General features: G+C 42.4%; 1 protein-coding gene across 2 annotated transcripts in view; it reads right to left on the bottom strand.

The window, feature by feature from the left end:
• The window catches only part of CEP290 (centrosomal protein 290), a 1276764-nt gene that overhangs the window by 840399 nt on the left and 415710 nt on the right, over window positions 1-20655 (bottom strand). For both annotated transcript variants that reach the window (XM_069229617.1, XM_069229618.1), the window contains 2 exons: window positions 10624-10739; window positions 9035-9137 (listed from right to left, as the gene is read on the bottom strand). In XM_069229617.1, coding sequence (XP_069085718.1) covers window positions 9035-9137; window positions 10624-10739 — 219 coding nt within the window. The remainder of the gene's footprint in view (window positions 1-9034; window positions 9138-10623; window positions 10740-20655) is intronic.

Raw genomic sequence — 20655 nt, 5'->3', positions numbered from 1 at the left:
TTGTGAAGCTACTATTTTCCCAGCTGCATCTATTTTCCTACATTCTTTGTCTGGAGGATTTGCATGTCCTGTGGACTGACTATTAGCCCTTTTTCTTGCTACACCAACTACAACTGAATCAGGAGGTAATTGGTTTCTTATAAACACTGGGTCTGAGGGTGTTGGTTTATATTTTTTATCCACTCTAGGAGTTGATAGTTCTAGCTTTAACAGGCTCCTGGAAAATATCAGAAGCATGTCTGAGCATTTCTGTAAGCAATGGAAGACATTCGTATTGTTTATGTGTAGACGCTAGTGTGTCAAAAAAGTAATCTTGCTCTATCTGATCTGTAGGCATTTGCACATTATTATAGGCCGCAGCTCTAGCCACTACTTGATTCTATGCAGTAGTGTCTTCTGGTGGGGAGGGTCTAGCAGGATATAAGTGTGGGTCATTTGGTAGAATGGGATCATAGTCATATGTATCTCATGGATCTATATCCTGCTGATCATCACTAAGAGCATCCCTATGTGGTGATAATGAGGATGTATGTGGTGATAGTTGTGCTTCATTTGTGTGTGATGGTGGTGGTGTGGAAGGAATAACAGGAGAATGGTGGTGAAAGCTGTTTATGTTTTATAGCCTATTCCTGTTGTTTATCTTTGAAGACCTTTTTTGATGGTGGTACATCCTTTGAAGTGTCTTTTAAAGTTAATTTCTTTTTAAAGGATGTTGGAGGGGAGGCAATTATTCTTCCTAGGTCCTTTTGAATGTGTATGTTTCGCTATTTAGTGTCCATCACGCCTAAAATAGGTTATATGTCCATGGCTCCATGGGTAGAAGTAGTTTGCTTACTACCAGTGTCTTTTGATTCCGAAAGTTTGAGTTTTGTTTGAATCAAAAGCATCAGCTCCAAAGGCGGTGTAGATTTTTTCGGCTTTTAACGTGCTTTCTGATTTTCGGCTCGATTCCGAGACTGGTGGAGGAGTCTGTTTCCTCAATGCAGAATGCACTTTACTCTTGAATCTCGGTGCTGAATCCGAAGGTTTGTCATCCGGACTTTCTTTTCAAATCCGACCATGGCCCGAAGGCAGAGGAGGACCGACAACTAGTGCTGGTGTCTTTTTAAGTATTTTTGTGTGGAGCGATGGGGCAGTTGTACTCATGTACTGTGCCAAAGGCACACAGTGGCTATCATCATCGGAGTCAGAGTCTTGGATGGAAAACACTGCTCCTTACCTAACTTCTTCTTTAGCATGTTCTTCACCAAAGATATCCGGTGTGTCTTCTGTGGATTTAGATGCCATTTCTAGACAAGGAGCTCTACAGCCCTGAAAAGTCTTTTTAGATCTAAATGATCCGCAGGTGTCACAATTCTCTTCTCGATGATCTGGAGATAGACAAAGATTACATATGGAATGTTGATCGGTGTATGGAAATTTAGCGTGACACCGAGGACAGAATTGAAACAGAGTTTGTTTCATTAGATCTACATTGAAGTATGCCCTAAAAGGGCGGTGCCCTTGTGAGGTCAAGGAATTCGACCCCGATGGTGTAAATCAGATCGAGTATAGATGGAAACACGGTTGAAACAATACCGACGATATTACAGAAAAGGTAGAATATGTTCAGAAGTACCGAACTGAAATTCACCAGAGCAAGAGGAAACACTCGATGCCCATGCGCACTATCACGACAGGAGGAGTCACTCGATCTCGTGACTCAAAAAACTTCTTAGAAGAAAAACAACTTGTAACACTCCAAGCCCAACACTAGATGGCGGACTTATGTACAGCAAGTTTATCTACAGCTACACATGCCATCAAACATATATATAAGTATATATATATATATATATATATATATGCACACACACACATATATACAAAAATATATATATATACACACACACACAAAAGACGCTAACTCTACCTTCCCTGTAACCTTTGTTTTTTTAAGTGAAAAATATGTGTGTGTGTGTATACATGAATATATATATATATATATATATATATATATATATATATATATATATATAAATCCATAAAAAAGGAAAACCACTGCACTCCGTTTCACTGAATAGCCAATATTTTATTCCAAGCTAGCAACAAACAACCAACGCGTTCCAACTCCAAAAGAGTCTTGTTCACGGTTGACGGGTCCCTCTTTCATTATCATTATATGGTATTTTACCACATAACCTATAATGAGGCATTCTGGGACATGTAGTTCCAAAAGAGAAAAAGGATAGTTATTTTTCCTACAATACACATTAAAAACAATAGCAAACAACTAAGTCCGGCAAAATGGAAATAAAGAGAACTCAACTATGATGACACATCAGAGTGATTTGTAAATCTCTGCCTCCTATAAGAGACAGAGACCATTTTATCACAAATCCAAACATAGGAGACAGGGATCCTAAATTTAACCTAGTTGGTAGTATATTCCAAACTATAGAGAAAGGGCACCAAGATATAACTAGATCATATTTAACCGCTCAAATCCTTTGTGACAAAATAATATATCAAAGTATATTGTTGTTCTATATATCTCTGTTATTTCGTGTGTGCCCGTGATTACAGATACCCCACTTATTTATAGAGGGCTAAATTACATTCCCCATCGACTTACTGTCATATGTCAATACAAATATTCATGATAAACATTTTATAAAAATACCAATATAAGTATTTTATGTCAGTCACTAAACAGTTATTAGATGTTTGTCTTACCTGATAGTTTATATGGTGCTATCCTTCAGACGATATACATTATACTCTCTTCCTCTTTTGGAACTACATGGCCCAGAATGCTTCATTATAGGCTATCTGGTAAAAGAATGATAATTAAAGAGGGACTCGTCAACCGTGAACAAGACTCTTTTGGAGTTGAAACGCGTTGGTTGTTTGTTGCTGGCTTGGAAAAAATATTGGCTATTCGGTGAAAAGGAGTGCAGTGGTTTCCCCTTTTTTTGGATTTACATAACAAGGAGGAATGGTCTACCTCCTACCACTGGCACCGGCAGTCTGAGTGCACTGTGTCAGAATTGTGATCTTTTGTTTAGATGTTGAAAATTCAGAGTTGCACCGGACCATATCAACTCGGTGTAAAGCTGTGTTTGTTTTCGTTCTATGGATTAGTGGAATTTTCATGGTGTGAAGGACAGAACTGGAAGAGTACAAACTGACGTCAGTCTTTACAAATGTATCCTTTTGGCTGTGTATTTTTCCATCAAATGATTTATGATGTGAGAGAATTACAGGGCCACTCAAGGAAGCCTGTCTGAGTGACGCTGGGTAAGCTGCATTTTCAGTGAAAGTATTACAAACTGCTTAAATTGTTTTATTTTTAATTTCAAGGCATTTTGTGAAAATAAACTTGCAAGGAGCAAAAATACAATTGCCACTGGTACCAAAAACCTTACATTTCAGTTCTGAGGACGCACATTAACTGTCAGCTACTTGCAGTTGTCCGAAGCAGATTTATGGCTATACCAACAACGCAAGAGGGGAATTTTGCAAGTCCATGTACTGAATAGGAGTGTTTATGAATTTGGTTTGACATCCAGCACACGTGTTTTTCCATTAACAGCTTGAACTTGATAAAAATACTGCAAACAAACGTGTCAAAAACTTGGGACTAATTATGCTTTGATTAAGCTGTTTATTTCAACTAATAGAATGCGAGGGAACAAAAGCGCCCTGTTAAGCAATGTGCATAAATCATTTTATGATTAGTTTTACAGAGAATCAATACGAGCTCTCTGGAGATTTTTAATAGACTAATGTTTGTAATTTCTCAATCAACAAAGATATTTGTGTTTTCTGGGAGGAGAAACAAATAATATCCACACGAGGAACAGTAGAAGATTATAAACATATTTAATAATAATCAGCTTACCTAAAGAACATCTTTTGAAGTAAACTACAGTGGCAATTTCCGTTTTTATACACAGAAACAGCTGATAAGGAGATTCCTACAATGTATGTAACAATTCCACTATTTGCTTTAAGATAATAAAAATGTGGTTGATGCAGCCTGATATCAGTTATTAACAGGCCGTTTTTCCTACAGTGTGAATTCGATTATAGTGCCAGCAATTTGTGAGTTTTTATTTTTTAACGACAAACTGGAGGCTAGAGCAGCAAAGAGGGCTCTGAAAGCACAAACTTTGTTTTCATCAGAGAATGTAATCAATAATAATTCAAACACCACACAGCCATCTATTAGTACCTCCAACTTACAACAGTTGTTCTTCCAGGTGGAAAAACTTTATCGCAAAGAAATCACGAAAAGTTGTGAAATCATTACTTTGGAAATATATGTTGAAGTTGGGCGAGTATCTCGTGGTTTACGTATTCTTACTATGCCAAATCATTCTGATGTTTCACCACAAATGCTCATCGAATGGAGCGAAAACAACATGATGTGCTCAAATAACATGATGTTGATCCTGATTAAATATGCAAAACAAAATGTAGAAGAACTGATCAATAATATTCAACTGATTGAAGATAACATTTCAGCACATGTTCAGAAAGATGACTGTGATAAACTAAGGAAGAAAATGGAATCCGAATTGGAGAAACATGAGTCAGACATTGAAATAAGAAAACAAAGGAAGTTCATCAGAGATTAACAGGATTATAAAAATGGCACAATCATACACCTTTGCCAAGCGTTTTGATGCAGTAAACAAACAATACGCTACAGAACCTAAGAGTAGACTCCCTGTGATGATGGAAAGTATAAGTGAATCTGACACAGACATGAGTGAAGGAGAATATCACAGAGAAGAGAAAACAAGGACCACTATATTGGAGGAAATGCAATTTATATGCTTGGAACAGCAAATGTCAAAACTCAGAGGCCGAGGACACAAAATGGGCGGAGGCCGTCCAATAGAGAAAAATCCTAACAGAACAGAAAAAGATGCAGGAGAGGACGGAGGAAAAAGAGCGCATCCTCTCCGCAACAGACAGAGGAAGTGAAATTGCCAATCTTGGATAATAATTTGGTGGTGAATTTATCAGATCAGCCCTTAACCGACATGGACTTGAAAGTATTGAATAGTGGCTTGTCATTTTGTCCTCAACAACACCATGAAATGACACAAACTAAGTTTGATATCTATAAATTTGTCAGAAAAGTCAAACTTGGCAAGTTTTTTGCGAACACTACAGACAAACACCGGAGTAGAACAAGTAGGAGTGTTGATCAAGACTGCCACTTAAACATTGATCAGATGGGTGATATCAATGGGTGATATCAAAACATTGTTTGACCTAATGCATAATTCTAAAGGATGATGAGATGTCAGAATCAAAAATAACAGAACATTTAGATCTCAATACAAATGACCATGTTTATAGTGCGTTTAGACCAAAATCGAAGTTCTGCCCAATATTATCACCAGGCAACAAGGTGGATATATTTTATGAATCTGTCATAAGAGATTTGGATGCAACGCCTAGTAGGCATAATTCCACTGAGAATTTGAAAAAACAAGAATGTACGGCCTTAGACAATCTGATGGCCAATAATTCACTGATAATTAAACGAGCCGACAAAAGGGGCAATATTATGATTCAAAATAAATCTGATTATTTAGATGAAGCGTACAGGCAACTAAAAAATTTAAATAATTACAACAAATTGTCATACAATTCCATCAAAATAATTTCCGATAATCTGAACAACAAAATACGAGAACGGCATGAATTGCAACTATTGAATGAAGATGAGGTTAATTTCTTGACAGTTAAACATCCAGTCATGCCAACCATTTACTTTCTTCTCAAAATTCATAAAACATTACAAAAACCTCCTGGTCGACCGATTGTGTCAGGATGTGGGTCAATATTTGAGAATCTATCGGTATATGTGGATTACTACATCTCTCCCATAGTCCAAACACTGTCATCATATATCAAAGATTCAGGTGACTTTTTGAGAGCCATTTCTGAGATCGAATGGCAACAGGAATATATGTTGGTAACCACTGATGTGGTCTCTCTGTATACGTCCACTGGACATGATATTGGATTTAGAGCTGTCAAATATTTTTTGAGACAAAGGCAATTGAAAGAGTTGAGACATTCCGATATGTTGCTCGAAATCATTGAGATATGTCTGCATAATGATGTCTTTTTGATCAATTGTGAAGTTTACCAACAAATATGCGGAAATGCCATGGGAATTTCATTTTCACCCAGTTATGCAAATTTGACATTGGGCTGTTGGGAAAGAGAGGTTGCTTGGGATGAATAACTTGAAACAGAGACATATAATATTGTGATATGGCTGAGATATTTTGATGATTTATTTCTCATTTGGAAAGGTACGGAGAGACTGCTTACCACATATCTTGAGAAACCCAACAATAATGATTATGGTCTAAAATTTACTCAAATGCCAATAAACAACAAATTGACTTTTTGGATATTCATGCGTTTGTGGCAAATGACAAACTTGAAACAACACTGTACAGGAAACCAACAGCCACAAATAATGTTCAAACTTTCATCCAAGAGCCCTTATAAAAAGCATTCCGTACGGTGAATTCATTCGCACTAAAAGAAATTGCTCCCTAGTCGCAGATATGGACCACCAACTTGCGGAAATGAAAAAAAGATTTTATAAACAGAGCTACCTAGCCAGGTTTATTGAGCAAGCAGCAATTTTAGCTAGGAATAGACCATGGATGGAGATTCTGATGGAAAGTTCATACCAGAAATCAGACAATTGTAATACCATAAGGATGATAACCACATACAGCAAAGAGAATTATGATATTAAACTGATTGTTCACAGAAACTGGCCCATCCTGTTAGGATTCGTGGATATATAAAAATACTGAGACCCAGACCCCAATTTACATTCAGAAAAGCACTGTCTTTAGAGGATAATTTAGTGAAAAGCTATTTTGTAGAAAAACAATCCACAACATGGTTGGGCATGAAGAAAAAAAAAAAGCTTTTTTATTAAATGTTTGACCTGTAAAGCTTGCCAGATTGGAAAAAAATGTGAAATATATCAATGATCCACATGGAAAATGCATCAAAATTGACCAAAGAATAACATGCAATACCACCCATGTGGTTTATGTCATTGAATGCAAATGTGGCTTAAGATACATTGGTAGTACGACATATCCAGTCAAAAAAGGAATCCTGGAGCATCTCCGAGCAGTGGAACATGGTGATACAAGTTACACAGTCGCCAAACACTTAGACATCATGATGTGGAGATTGGCGGTCTCTCCAATATTATGGACTAATACATGTACCTATCAACAAACGAGGAGGTGACTGAACTCTGTCACTACGGCGATTGGAAAGTAGGTACATTAGATTACGCACGAAGCCCCGCACGGATTGAACACCGATGAGGAACTTTATGTACATTTAGGAGAACCTCTATATCTGTCATCTCAAATGACTTGGGAGTATAGCAGGGCGTAATGTATATCGGGTGAAGGATAACACCATATAAACTCTAAGATAAGACAAACATCTGTCTAGTGATTGACATAAAATAATTATATTGGTATTTTTATAAAATGTTTATCGCAAATATTTGTATTGACATGACAATAAGTCAATGGTGAACGTAAATTAGGCCACTTTAAATAAGTGGGGTATCTGTAATCACAGGCACACACGAAATAACAGAGATATATAGAACAACAATATACTTTGATATATTTATGTTGTCACAAAGGATATGAGTGGTTAAATATGATATAGTTATATCTTGGTGCCCGTTCTCTATAGTTTGGAACTATGTGTCATCATAGTTGGGTTCTCTTTATTTCCACTTAGTTGTTTGCTATTGTTTTTAATGTGTATTTTAGGAAAAATAACTATCCTTTTACTCTTTTCCTCTTTTGGAACTACATGTTCCAGAATGACGCATTATAGGCTACTTTGTAAAACAGCATATAATAATAATGAAAGGGAACTGTGAACAAGACTCTTTTGGAGTTGAAACGCGTTGGTTGTTTGTTGTTGCTGGCTTGGAATAAAATATTGGCTATTCGTGAAACAGAGTGCAGTGGTTTCCCCTTTTTTGGATGTACCGTGTCAGAATTGTGACCTTTTGTTTATATATATATATATATATATATATATATATAAATATATATATATATATATATATATATATATATATGTGTGTTTATATATGGTGGTGATTGTAGTAACGCACGGTAACACATGGTAATTATATATTACTTTATGTACTTTACATTAAAAAAAATAGACATTCAATGAAATAACATTATAGATAAGTTCAAATTTTACGCACACAAAAACAGACTTCTGCACTTATAGTTATACTTAGCGGAAGAAACTATAACTTGTACTGTAAAATAACTTTAGGCAACTAGTTATAGTTATATTTATGTTAAGAAACTATAATTATAACTGCTGAATTTCTATGGTTTTGTGTGGGTAAAATGTGAACATAACTCTAACGTCCCTGTAACATTTGCTTGTGTGTGTGTGTGTGTGTGTGTGTGTGTGCGTGCGTCTGTAGTAATAACACCTTTTCAATGTTTCAAAAAATGGGTGCTATTGGACACATTTATATTTATTGACATAGCATAACATATCTTTTGAAGCAAATTTGTTAACAAACACAAATTTAGACATTACTTAAGTCGCGACGTCAGACCTCTTACATCTGCATCGTAGACCTGTATCTTTTGAGTTTTGGGGATCTACCTCATATCCTCTGGCATAATGAACCACTTGAAGCTTTGCCTTTCATGAGTCATGACTCCTCTCCACGCTCAACACTGGCACAACTGCATATTGCACTCTTCGCACATATATATGTATGAAGGAGACCTATACTTTCTAAAAGTTGCCACCACCATCTAACTTCCCAAGAAACATGAAGCATGCATAGGTGTGTATAGGTGTGCAAACCTCCATACAAATATCTGCTCAATTTTTATGAAGGTACATCACATCTACAAACAGGAAAACTAGGTGAAGTGCCAGTTTTCTCAAAACCTGAGGTAAGTACAAATATGTAGCCTCTTACTTCAAACTCTTTTATTTTCACTGTGTCTTGCTCTTTCTGATCCTCAAGCTTCTTCTTTTCTTCTTTCAGTTTTTCAGCTTCAAATTCCCATGACGTTCTTTCACTTAAAGATAATATTATTGAAGCAATCACAATGGTGAATTTTTACATGACCAACTTTTCATTATGTAATATCCTGAATATGAAAAATGTAGTTAAAGCACTAGCACTACCAAATGTAGTCTACAATCCAAAAAGAGGCGGGCCCAAATCCCTGGGAATTACAACTTAATAACAAACCTATCTTAATTTGGGACTTGAATACATATTATTGCCATGTCCAAGCACTGCATATTATATTTACCAGCTCAACAGTATTTAAACTAGGAAACATAGAAAGCTCAGTTTTTCTAGATTTTGAAACTAGGACCTGCAGACCACTATTTTCTAAGAGTAAACATCTGAACTCACACAGTTATTGCAGCAGTAACTGAAGAGCTGAAGTACTGCATGTTTCAGATTGTCACCTTTCTATTACGAGAAGACAATGGACCTTATTTAGGACACACACTAAAAGGTTACTGTTAACTTGGAAGACAATGGGAATAACAGTTTAAAAACAAGAACTATGTGGAGATGTTGTAGTTCTTTGCATTTTGAGTGTATGCAACTGAAGTCTCTGTGGAATCTTTTTCATGTAATGTTACACTACACTTTCCCTCTGCTTCAAGATGGCATCTCCCTCTAACGAAGGGGGATAGCTGCCTTGGTCATCATTTTGCACCTCAGAGATATGTACACCACCCCAGACCACACTGGTGTTCTTGAAGAAAGAATGGCTGATTATATCATACGGTTGATTTCCTATTTTCCTTAGGGAATGTTTTAACAAACAGCTCATAGTTTTATTTAAATAAACCTCTAGCTATCGGTTGAATGTGTTAAGGCTTAATACTGTCCCGCTCTTATCCCATGATATGGGTTAAGGAAGGCCTGCTAGAGGTGACAAGGTTCTAATTCAAGTTAAAGGGATTGCACCCACCTCTATTTTCTAATATTTTAGCAAATGGTTTTGGTGTCAAGTATGTGGACTTTTAGTCCATATGCACCTGTTATTTCTTGTTTGCCAGCATTGTTTTCACCACTCACCAAGCCTCTCCGGTAAAGCTCCTTCTAAGAAGATGAAGGAGAGACTCCAAAAACATTCCATTGTGCTATGTAGGGTATTGTATTGGTCATTTGAAATGTGAAATCAGCAATGTACTGCCAGGTGGCTTACCCAAGAGTTAGATCCCCCTTGCCTCCTAGACTATTGCCATCAATTGTGAGAGTTTGCTTGCACCTCCTGTTTCTCTTACCTCCTCCAATTTCAAAACTTGTTTTGTGGTGTGTTGGGTGCGGTGATATTTTTATTTGTATGTACATTATCTAGCATATTGGTAGTAAGGCTTGTTATTGTTTTTCAAAATCAACTTTTTTATTAGGCATGTATTTAGTTGAGGTTTTAGAATGAATTTCTCACAGATTATCAATTTGACATCTTGAATCTTTGGGACTGTAATGCCAAAACAAACTTTATACAAAATACAACATAAATATAATGCTTATACCTTTGATACTCCTTATACAAAAGTCCTTGCTGATGACGCATCACAGCAAACTTTCTTTTATATTCTTCTAAAGCTTGTTCTGAGGTCTTGGAAGACTGCTCCTTACTTTCGAGTTCCTAAAGAATACAATGGCAAATTTCAGTCAAGTAGAAATTAGGGGCAGTGGAATTAAGTTGTAAACGCTTCAGTCAGGAAAACATACATACGGAGCACACTTTAAGGATTCCAAAATGCAGCCCATTGAGTACCAAGTGTTGATAAGATTAATGTCAAAAACTGTTCCACATCCCTCAATATGAAACAATTGCCAGGGTGGGCCTGTAACCAACCTCCCCAACAAGGCTTACTATTTCACTTGTGCGGGTCCATCTTCCAAACCCATTTCTCAAGCTCACACTAATAAACCGGTTTTAAAATTTGGTGCAAAGGAGATCCCACCCATTACCTGCATCTCCTCACAGGGCACCCAGCTAGCAGACTATTGAAGGTGATCACTTTAACACCACATTGATGTTGAGTACAATCTGGTCCAGGGCCTGTTTCGGCTGACATCAAATGAATTCTAGACCTAACCCCAGACTGAGGCAGGAGCAAAACTTGTCTAAAACCGGATCCACATGCCTTCTAAGTAGTCGAGTACCATTAGACAATTTATAGACACTTATGCATTCAGTTTCAATAGCATCGGGTTTCCTTTACACATGAAAACCTAAGCCACTGAAAAAGGGTTCTGGGACTTCATTACATGCTCTAATTTCACATTTCTCAAAAGCCCAGTCCCTTTTTAGTATAGATTCCCCAGTGACATCAAAGTTAATATTTTAGATGATTCTCTGTGTAAGAAGGGGTTCTGGGGTGGTCAGTGTCAGACAGTCACCAATACATTTAAAATGTACTCTTATAGCCTCTCTGTCACTTGGAGCAAAGTTCACATTTTTTTTGTTTTTACATATAGGATCCCATCCACACTCATCCAAATTATACCAGTAACCAAGTGTCATCATCAGCAACAAATATTTTCAAATAATTAGAGGGAGTGATGCTAAATCTTTTTAAAACAATTTGCATTTCCATCATTAAAGTAAGGTAGAAACAGATATACCTTTTTTTAGTAAGGAGCATAAAAAACAACAAGCACTGGCAAAAGTAACAGAAAATAGTGACGGCCTGGAGAGGGCCAAACCATATACTAAGAAAGTGGAATGCGAGATACAGTTCCTCACCCAAGGATGTGGAATCGTTAGAGGGGAGCTGGAGGAACTAGGAACTCTAAGAGGTAAGTATCAGAGTGACCCCCAGCAACCAGAAGAGCAGAGGTAAGTACCTGGTTTTCCACAAAACCAACAGGAGAAAAAGGATTGTACAAGACTCAAACCACACTGGAAGATTCTGGCAGAAGAGGACCTGCAAAGGAAGGGGACCAAGTCCAGTTCGTGATGGAGTGTCCGGTCGTGACACAGGACACTAACCCCCCCTTCTGTGGATGCAGGACCAGGTCATCGGGGTATAAAGAATACCAGCTGTGTAGCACAGGAGATGAAGAGGAGTCCCTGAAGTGATGCAGATGGTGTCCCACGTCGCCTGTCGGGTTCCAGTTGGTCAGTGGTGCAGAAAAACCACCAACAAGCCGTGGTAAATTCAGAAGAAGGAAAAGAAGTCTTGCACGGCTAAAGAGGCCCAGCAAGGCCCAAAGGACTCAACTCAAGGAAGGCAGTATGGAGTGACCCTCAGCAGTTGGGAAAGTCACCAGAAGAGGATGCAGCCTCACAGGCAACCCACTAGCAGCCGGCACAGTAAGTCGCAGTGAAGCCTAGTCAGCACACCTGAAGAGGAGCCCCATGTCGCTGGAGTAGCAGAGAGGAGACTGTCCTTGCAGCGGCAGAGTTGTGGGGGCCAGGGCTACTGGAGTCTTAAGATCCCTCGAAGCATGAGTCAACAAGCCTCGGTTGGTGCCACAGTCGCGGTGCACAGGGATTCCGTCCCAGTGGCAGAGGCAAGGGCGTACCGTCTCCCACGTTGGGGAGAAGGCAGAGAGGACCCAGAGAATCCCTCAGAACCACCACCTGTGTTGGAGAATTTTTGCTGATCCGGAGGACAGAAGATCCCACCAGCCGAATGTTGTTGCATTAGGTGCCTGCGAATGCAGGGGAGTGACTCCTTTACTCCAAGGGAGATTCCTTCTTGCTTCTTCGGTGCAGCTGAAGTCTTGCCGACCCCAGAGAATGGAAAGCCGTGGAAATGTTTCAAACTGCTGACAGAAGTTGCGGTAACAATGCTGCAAGGAGAAGTCGTTTCAGGCATTTTTAGCGGCAGATTCCTTACCTTTAGAATAGATACCCAAGCCATAACCTCCTGGCGGTGGGCTGCAGACAGATCTCCTTACACTAGAAAGTCCTGTAGGACCGAATGAGCAAAGTGCCTGTCACCACAGACCTAACTATCTGTGCAGTAATGTCTTGCGAACGTGTGCAAGGATGCCCAGGTCGCTGCCTGACAGGTATCCAGCACTGGAACACCTTGCGCTAGCGCAATGGTAGCAGCCTTGCCCTGGTGAGATGAGCTCTCAAGCCCTCAGGAGGCTGCTTATTGGCCAGTGCATAGTAGATCTTAATGCAGAGAATGACCCAGCACAAAATGGTTTGTTTCTGCACAGCCCGACTTTTCTTTGCTCCCACGTACCTAGCAAAGAGTTGATCATCCACCCGGAACTCTTTTGTGCGGTCAGGGTAGTACAACAATGCTTTTTTTGGGTCCAGTCGGTGGAGTTGCTCCTCTTCTTTTGAAAGATGCGGTGGAGCAAAGAAAGTGGGCACTGTGATGTTCTGACCCAGATGAAATGGGGCCACTACCTTAGGGAGGAAAGAGGCACGAGTTCTGAGTACCACCTTATCCATGTACATGGTGAGATACAGCAGCTTAGACGAAAGAGCGTGCATCTCACTCACCCTCCTGGCAGATGTTACCGCCACAAAGAAGGCTGTCTTGATGCTAAGCAGCCAAAGGGGACAGTTGTGCAGTGGCTCAAAGGGAGCACACATAAGAAATGTGAGAACCAGATTTAATCCCACTGAGGCATAATAAAGGGTGCAGGGGGAAACATATGTACAAGCCCTTTAAGAAATCTATGTACAATTGGTGATTTGAATATTGAAGGATGATCAGGCAACCGAGGGAACACCAATAAGATGGAAAAATAGCGTTTGAGAGTGCCCAAGACACAGCCCTGCTGGGCAAGAGATAAGACAAAGAGAAGAATGTCAGACAGAGAAGCAGAAAAAAGGATCAATAGATCTTTCTGTACAATAATTTACAAAACATTTCCAACAGCAGGTGCATACCGACTTGGTGAAGGGACGCCTGGCTGCCAAAATAACTTTACAGACTTCAGGAGGAAGGTCGAAGGCTGTCAACTGTCGCTGTTCAATTTCCACGCACGAAGGCGCAGAGCCCTGCTGCTGCGACAGAAGAAGATCTTCCTGAAGGGGCAGCCTGATCAGAGTATTGGTGCTCATTTTCAGAAGCTCAGGATACCAGACTCTTCGTGCCCAGTCCGGAGCCACCAGAATTACTTGGGCCCAGTCGCTCTTCATCTTCTTGAGAACTCCGGGAAGAAGTAATATGGGCGGAAAGCATAAAGGAGGCCTGAGCTCCACTCACGACAAAAGGCACTGCCAAGCGAGTGCCGCCTTGGAAACTTCAATGCGCAATACTGCTGACATTGCACGTTCTCTTTGGAGGCGAACAGATCTAACCAACGCTCTCACCACTGCTGAAAGAGTCCTTGTGCCACCTCTGAATGGAGACACCACTCGTGATATACTAGGCATCGACGGCTGAGTTAGTCTTCCCTGGCTTTCTGAGAACCTGCCAGGTGTTGACTACAAGGTTTATGCCCTGCTGTTCCAGCCAAGTCCAGAGACGCAGAGCTTCTTGACAAAGGGTTCACAACCCCACACCGCCCTGCTTGTTGCAGTACCCCACTGTGGTGGTGGTGTCCGTGAACACCTGCACTTTCTTCTCTTTGACAGCAGGAAGAAATGCCTTTGATTCTAGTCCGATCGCCCGGAGCTCCAATATGTTGATATGGAGTCTGGATTCTGATGGAGACCAGAACCCTCTGATCTCCACCTCTCCCAGATGGCCGCCCCATCCCAGAAGTGACACATCTGTCAGTAATGTAAACTCTGGTTGGGGAAGGGAGAGGAGTCTGCTTCTGACCCAATCGCGGTTCACTAACCACCACTGCAGATATTTTGCAGTTTCCTCCAAGATCTGGACAATGTCAGCAAGATTCCTCCAATACTGTGCCCACTGGAACTTCAGGTCCCACTGCAGAGCCCACATATGCCATCTGGCATGTTTTACTAACAGGATGCAGGCGGCCATGAGGCCCAGCGGCCTCAGAGTATGTCTCACAGATATCCAGGTTTAAGGCCCAAATGTTGCACTCATAACTTGAACATCCTGGACTAGCTGCTCGGGAGGATAGGCCCGAAACTGCACTGTGTCCATAATGGTTCAGATGAAAGGAGGCGTCTGAGAGGGAGTCAGGTGTGACTTAGTCATGTTTATAGTGAACCCCATTGAATGCAGGAGGTTCGCCATAGTCTGAAGGTGGGTGACAGCCTGGGGTGAGCACACCTTCAACAGCCAGTCGTCGAGGTAGAGAACGACTGAAACCCCTAACCTGCATAGATGGGCTGCGACCACCGCTATCACTTTGGTGAACACCTGAGGGCGATGGTAAGGCCAAAGGGGAGCACAGGAAACTGAAAGTGTTCATGGCCCACCTTGAGCAGCTGGTAACGCCTGAGGCAGGCAGGATGGGGATATGGAAATACGCATCCTGCAAATCTAACGCTACCATCCAGTCTGTCTGGTCTAGGGCAGACAAGACCTGAGCTAGAGTGAGCATTTTGAATTTCTCCTTTTTGAGGAAGAGATTGACGTCCCACAAATCCAGAATAGGGAGAAGGCCTTTTTAGTTATCAGAAAGAAGCGTTAATAACAACCACTGCCTACTTCTGATATCGGGACCCTTTCTATGGCTCCCTTGGGCAAGAGAGCCCTAACTTCCTTGTGGAGCAAAACAAAGTGATCCTCCATCAGCTGTTCTTTTGATGGAGGCAATAGTGGAGGGAATGACTGGAAAGGGAGGGAATAGCCCTTCTGTATGATCTGCAAGACCCATTTGTCCGAGGTTGTGGACCACTAGTGAGGGCAATGAAATTGAATCCTCCCTCCAACTTGAAGCACATTGTCTTGCAGAATCGTACTAGGAGGGCTTGGACACTGTAGAGGAGGGTGGCTGGATGGCTCTGAGATAGAGGACTTGGGGCCCTGTTTTCCCTAGTAAGGTGAGTGGGAGGAAGTTAATCCTCCTGCTCCCTAACATCTTCCCTATCTGAAGGGAGATCTTCCTCCTCAGCAGGGTGTTCCCTTGTATACTCTGTCAAGAGCTCCTGGAGCTTGACCGTGGGAGGGTTGGAAACTGTTTTAATCTTTTTCAGTCTGCAGAGGGACCTTAACTCTCCCATCCCTAGATGGAGGTAAGGGGTGAGGCTGAGTTCCACAACTATATCCTCTGAGCTGCTCATTATGTTACTTAAGCTGGGGATTACTTTTTAGGAACTAGGCCTACATATAAATACTTACCCCTAACTAGATTAACCTTTAAATCTGAAAACGAAATACTAAAGGGGACTTAACCAAGGCCATAGAAGGACTTTATTAAATTTAGAAAAATGTGCCTAATTAAAAAATCAGTTACTAAAGGCAATTATGGAATTTAGTCATGTAATCAGGCATTGGCTGAGCGGTCCAGCAAATGCAAATTCATAGACCCCATCCCTGTTCCACTAATGTAGGAATCTGGCTCTGTATATAGTATATCAAAATGAGATATAGATTGTACAGAGTCCAGGTGTTCCCCAGAGGCTTAACTGAGGCTAAAGTAGATAATACTAACGCTATCTTTTGTGATAGTGAGGTCGAGCAGTTAGGCTTATCAAAGGGTAGTGCAAAGCATTTGTTGTACACACAAAGGCAATAAGAAAATGCACACACTCAATTACTAACTCCAGGCCAATGGTTTTTATATGGCAAAAATATATTTTGTTACTTTATTTCTAGAACCACAAGATTCAGTGTGCAGGTAAGTACATTTGCAAGCATGTAGCAAGCATATGTATCAATACCACTTTGTTTCAATTTGGCAAGTTAGAAGGTAAGTACAAGACTTACAGTTCCAGTCTCCGGCGGTTAGGATATCCACAAGCTGGGGTTCAAGTTAACCCCAAACACCCACCACCAGCAACACTGGGAAGGTCAGGTGCAGAGGTCTAAGTTATTGCAGGATTTAAAATAAGTTCCTATGGAGACTACGGGCACTCGTAAATAGGCCCGCTTGCAGGTAAGTACCCCTGTCTTCCAAGGGAAGACTTGGGGGGGGGGGGGTTTAGTAGAGCACCAGTGGGGCCATAGGTCAGCACCAAACACACCCCCTCAGCGGCACAGGGCAGCCGGGTGCAGGGTGCAAACTTAGCATCAGGCTTCCAATGCTTTTCAATGGGGGATCCTGGGGGGCACAGGTAGGCTGCAGGATTGGTCCAGGGGGTCGGTTTGGAGAAACCACAAGCTGGACCGTGAGGAGGGCCGCCTGCTGCATGTTCCTGCACCGGATGTCGAGTTCCCCAAGGCCAGGGGGCTGGTGGTGCAGGGCACCTTTTGGCATTGGGTATCTCTGTATTTAGTCTGCAGGCGTCGTTGTGGTGGACAGGAGGGGTCATCCCAGGGTGGACAATAGGTCAGTATAACGTGGGGACCAGATCAAGTCCTATGGACCACCTGGTCATGGGCCAAGGGTGTTCGGTGCAGAGTGTACAGGGCTCACAGATCCAGGGTGGGTCTGGAGTCCCTTTTGGAGTTTCTTTTTGGACAGAGCCGCTGTCCATGGAAGATCTTGGTCCTCTGGTGCACAGGCGGTCCTCTTGAGGCTTTTAAGAGGTGGCTGGTCCTGCAGAATGTGTCGCCTTTTCGAGCAGGGGCTTTAGAAGCTGGAGACAGACCGGTAGGGCGGGGGCCAAATCAGTTGGTGTCTTTAGTCTTCTCTGCTGGGGGTCAGCTTAGTAGTCCTTCTTCTTTCTTCTTCTTGTCTTCTTGAGTTTCCCAGGAATCTGACGAGCTAGGTTCAGGGGAGTCCTTAAATTCTGGATTTAGGGGTATTACAGGGGTCAGAGGGCAGTAGCCAATGCCTACTGCCCCTGACGGTGGCTACACCCTTCCTGTGCCCACTCCCTGTCCTCCAAACCAAGATAGAGGATTCTGCAGGGACAGGGTAACTTCAGCTCTGGGGACCTTACGGGTGGGTCCCTAAGTGTTCCCTCTTCCCTGCTTTACCTACTTTTCCCTCTGGACTTGCCCCCAAAAGTGGGGTTTTGTCCGGGGGGGGGGGGGGGAGGGGGGGCAGGGCATCTTCACTAGCTGGAGTGCCCTGGGGAACTGTAACAAGTGGCCTGAGCCTTTGGGGCTCACCACCAGGTGTTACAGTTCCTGGAGGGGGAGGTGGAAAGCACCTCCACCCAGTGCAGGCTTTGTTTCTGGCCACAAAGAGCACAAAGGCTCTCCCCCCATGTGGTCAGAAACTTGTCTGGAAGTGGTAGGCTGGCACATACCGGTCTGTCATGCACTAGAAGTTAAAATACAGGGGGCATCTCTAAGATGCCTCTGGGTGCATTTTTCAATAAATCCAACACTAGCATCAGTTTGGGTTTACTGTGCTGAGAAGTTTGATACCCAACTTCCCAGTCTTCAGTGAAGCCATCGTGCAGCTGTGAAGTTTGTAATGACAAACTCCCAGCCCACGTAGTCTGTATGGCCACACTGCACTTACACTAAGAATGGACTTAGACACTATAGGGGCATATTGCTCATGCAGCTATGCCCTCACCTGTGGTATAGTGCACCCTACCTTAGGGCTGGAAGGCCTGCTACAGAGGTGACTTACCTATGCCACAGGCAGTGGTTTGTGGGCATGGCACCCCGAGAGGGGTGCCATCTCAACTTTTTCTCCGCACCAACACACACAAGCTGCAATGACAGTGTGCATGTGCTTGGTAAGGGGTCCCCTGGGGTGACATAATACATGCTGCAGCCCTTGGGGATCTTTCCTGGCCACAGAGACATTGGTACGATGGGTACCTTCTACAAGGGGCTTAGCTGTGTGTCAGTGGTGTGCCGCTTGGGGAAACAATGGTACAGTTTTGGGAAAGAACACTGGTGCTGGGGCCAGATTACCAGGATCCCATCACTCTCTCAGTCAAGTCAGCATAAATATCAGACAAACAAGTGGGGGAAAGGGAGGGGTAACCATGCCAAAAGGGGCACTTTCCCACACTACTGTAATAAAGTACCTTTATTTTTGTATCCCTGTGTGGTTCAAATTGAGGTGCGATAAGTTACTGTGTGAGTGTTGTAGTATTGCAAGTGCTTTACACTCCTATATAAGTCTTGGCTGCTCATCCACAGCTACCTCTAGAGAGCCCTAACTTCCTAGACACTGACTTCATTCACTAATAGGGGCTGCCTGGACCTGGTGAACAAGGTCGTTACCTTCGGTAATGATGTATCTGATAGAGACATATCCTGGTTGCGGATTCGGCGTCAGACTGGATCCGGAGATTCTTCTTCGAGCAGTAACCCTGCACGCACTCAGATGGCGTTTGTCGCGTCCACGGGCGTCATGGTCACCGTGATGACATTGCGGTCGTATATAGGTGCCATCCCGGCGCGCTGACGTCAGTTTCTTCTCACGACTTTCCACGCCAGTAGCACGGAGCCATGAAGAACACTGAGAATGGTGCACCAAAACTAGGGCCATTGAAGGGAAGTTCCTGTCCCTAGAAATCAGTTTACAGAGCAGGGAGGCTGGGCGGGTCAGTAAGGAATTTGCAACTAGAATATGTCTCTACCAGATATATCATTCAAAGGTAAGTAACTTGTTTATCTGATAGAGACTTCTAGTTGCAGATTCCTTATTTTAAAATAGATATCCAAGCAATACCATCCCCGGTGGTGGACTGCAAACTAAGATAACACCTCAAAGACCTGCTGAACCGAACGGCCAAAGTAGCCGTCTTTACATACCTAACTATCCAGGCAGTAATGTTTAGTGAATGTGTGCAGGAATGTCCACGTTGCTGCCTGCCAGATAACCAGGGCTGGAACTCTGCGTGCTAACACTGTGGTATCAGCAGTTGCTCTGGTGTAATGAGCACTCAAACCCTCAGGGGGTTGCTTTTTCACCAAAGCATAGCACATCTTTTTGCAGAGGACTACCCATCACGAGATGGTCCTCCTTCTGCACCGCCCCTTTCTTTCGTCGCACCCACATAACCCACAAAGAGTGGATCGTCCACCCAGAAATGGGGTACAATTTAAGTAGAACGCCAATGCTCTTTTTGGATTCATGCGGTGGAGTCTCTCCTCCTCATCAGAAGGATGTGGGGGTGTGTACAAGTAGGCAGAGGGATTGATTGGCCTACAAGAAAAGGTGTTACCACTTTGGGAAGGAAGGAAGCCCTGGTACGAAGCACCACCTAGTCAGGATGGACAGCCACAAATGGTGGCTTTGAAGAGAGAGCCTGGAGCTCACTCACTCTGCGAGTACAGGTGATGGAAATCAAGAAGGCCGCTTTAAGAGTCAAGAGCAGAAGGGGACAGTTGTGGAGCGGCTGGAAAGGAGCACACAAGAGAAACGTGAGGACCAAGTTCAAATCCCACTGGCGCATTATGAATGGGATAGGAGGGAACATGGGGTTGGGTCCTTTAAGAAACCTCCCAGCAATGGGAGATTTGAACAGAGAAGGTTGGACTTGCAGCCTTAAAAAGGCAGAGATAGCAGAGACATAACCCTTGAGGGTGCCAAGAGCAGAGCCCTGCTGGGCAAAAGAAAGAATACAAAGGAGAACCTCCTAGAGAGGTGCAGAAAGGAGACCAACAGTTTTGTTGATACACCATGCCACAAATCTGTTC

This window comes from Pleurodeles waltl, chromosome 4_1, assembly GCF_031143425.1.
Source record: "Pleurodeles waltl isolate 20211129_DDA chromosome 4_1, aPleWal1.hap1.20221129, whole genome shotgun sequence".
Taxonomy (NCBI): domain Eukaryota; kingdom Metazoa; phylum Chordata; class Amphibia; order Caudata; family Salamandridae; genus Pleurodeles; species Pleurodeles waltl.
The sequence above is the reverse complement of the archived record's forward strand: the minus strand, read 5'-3'. Positions and strand labels throughout refer to the sequence as shown.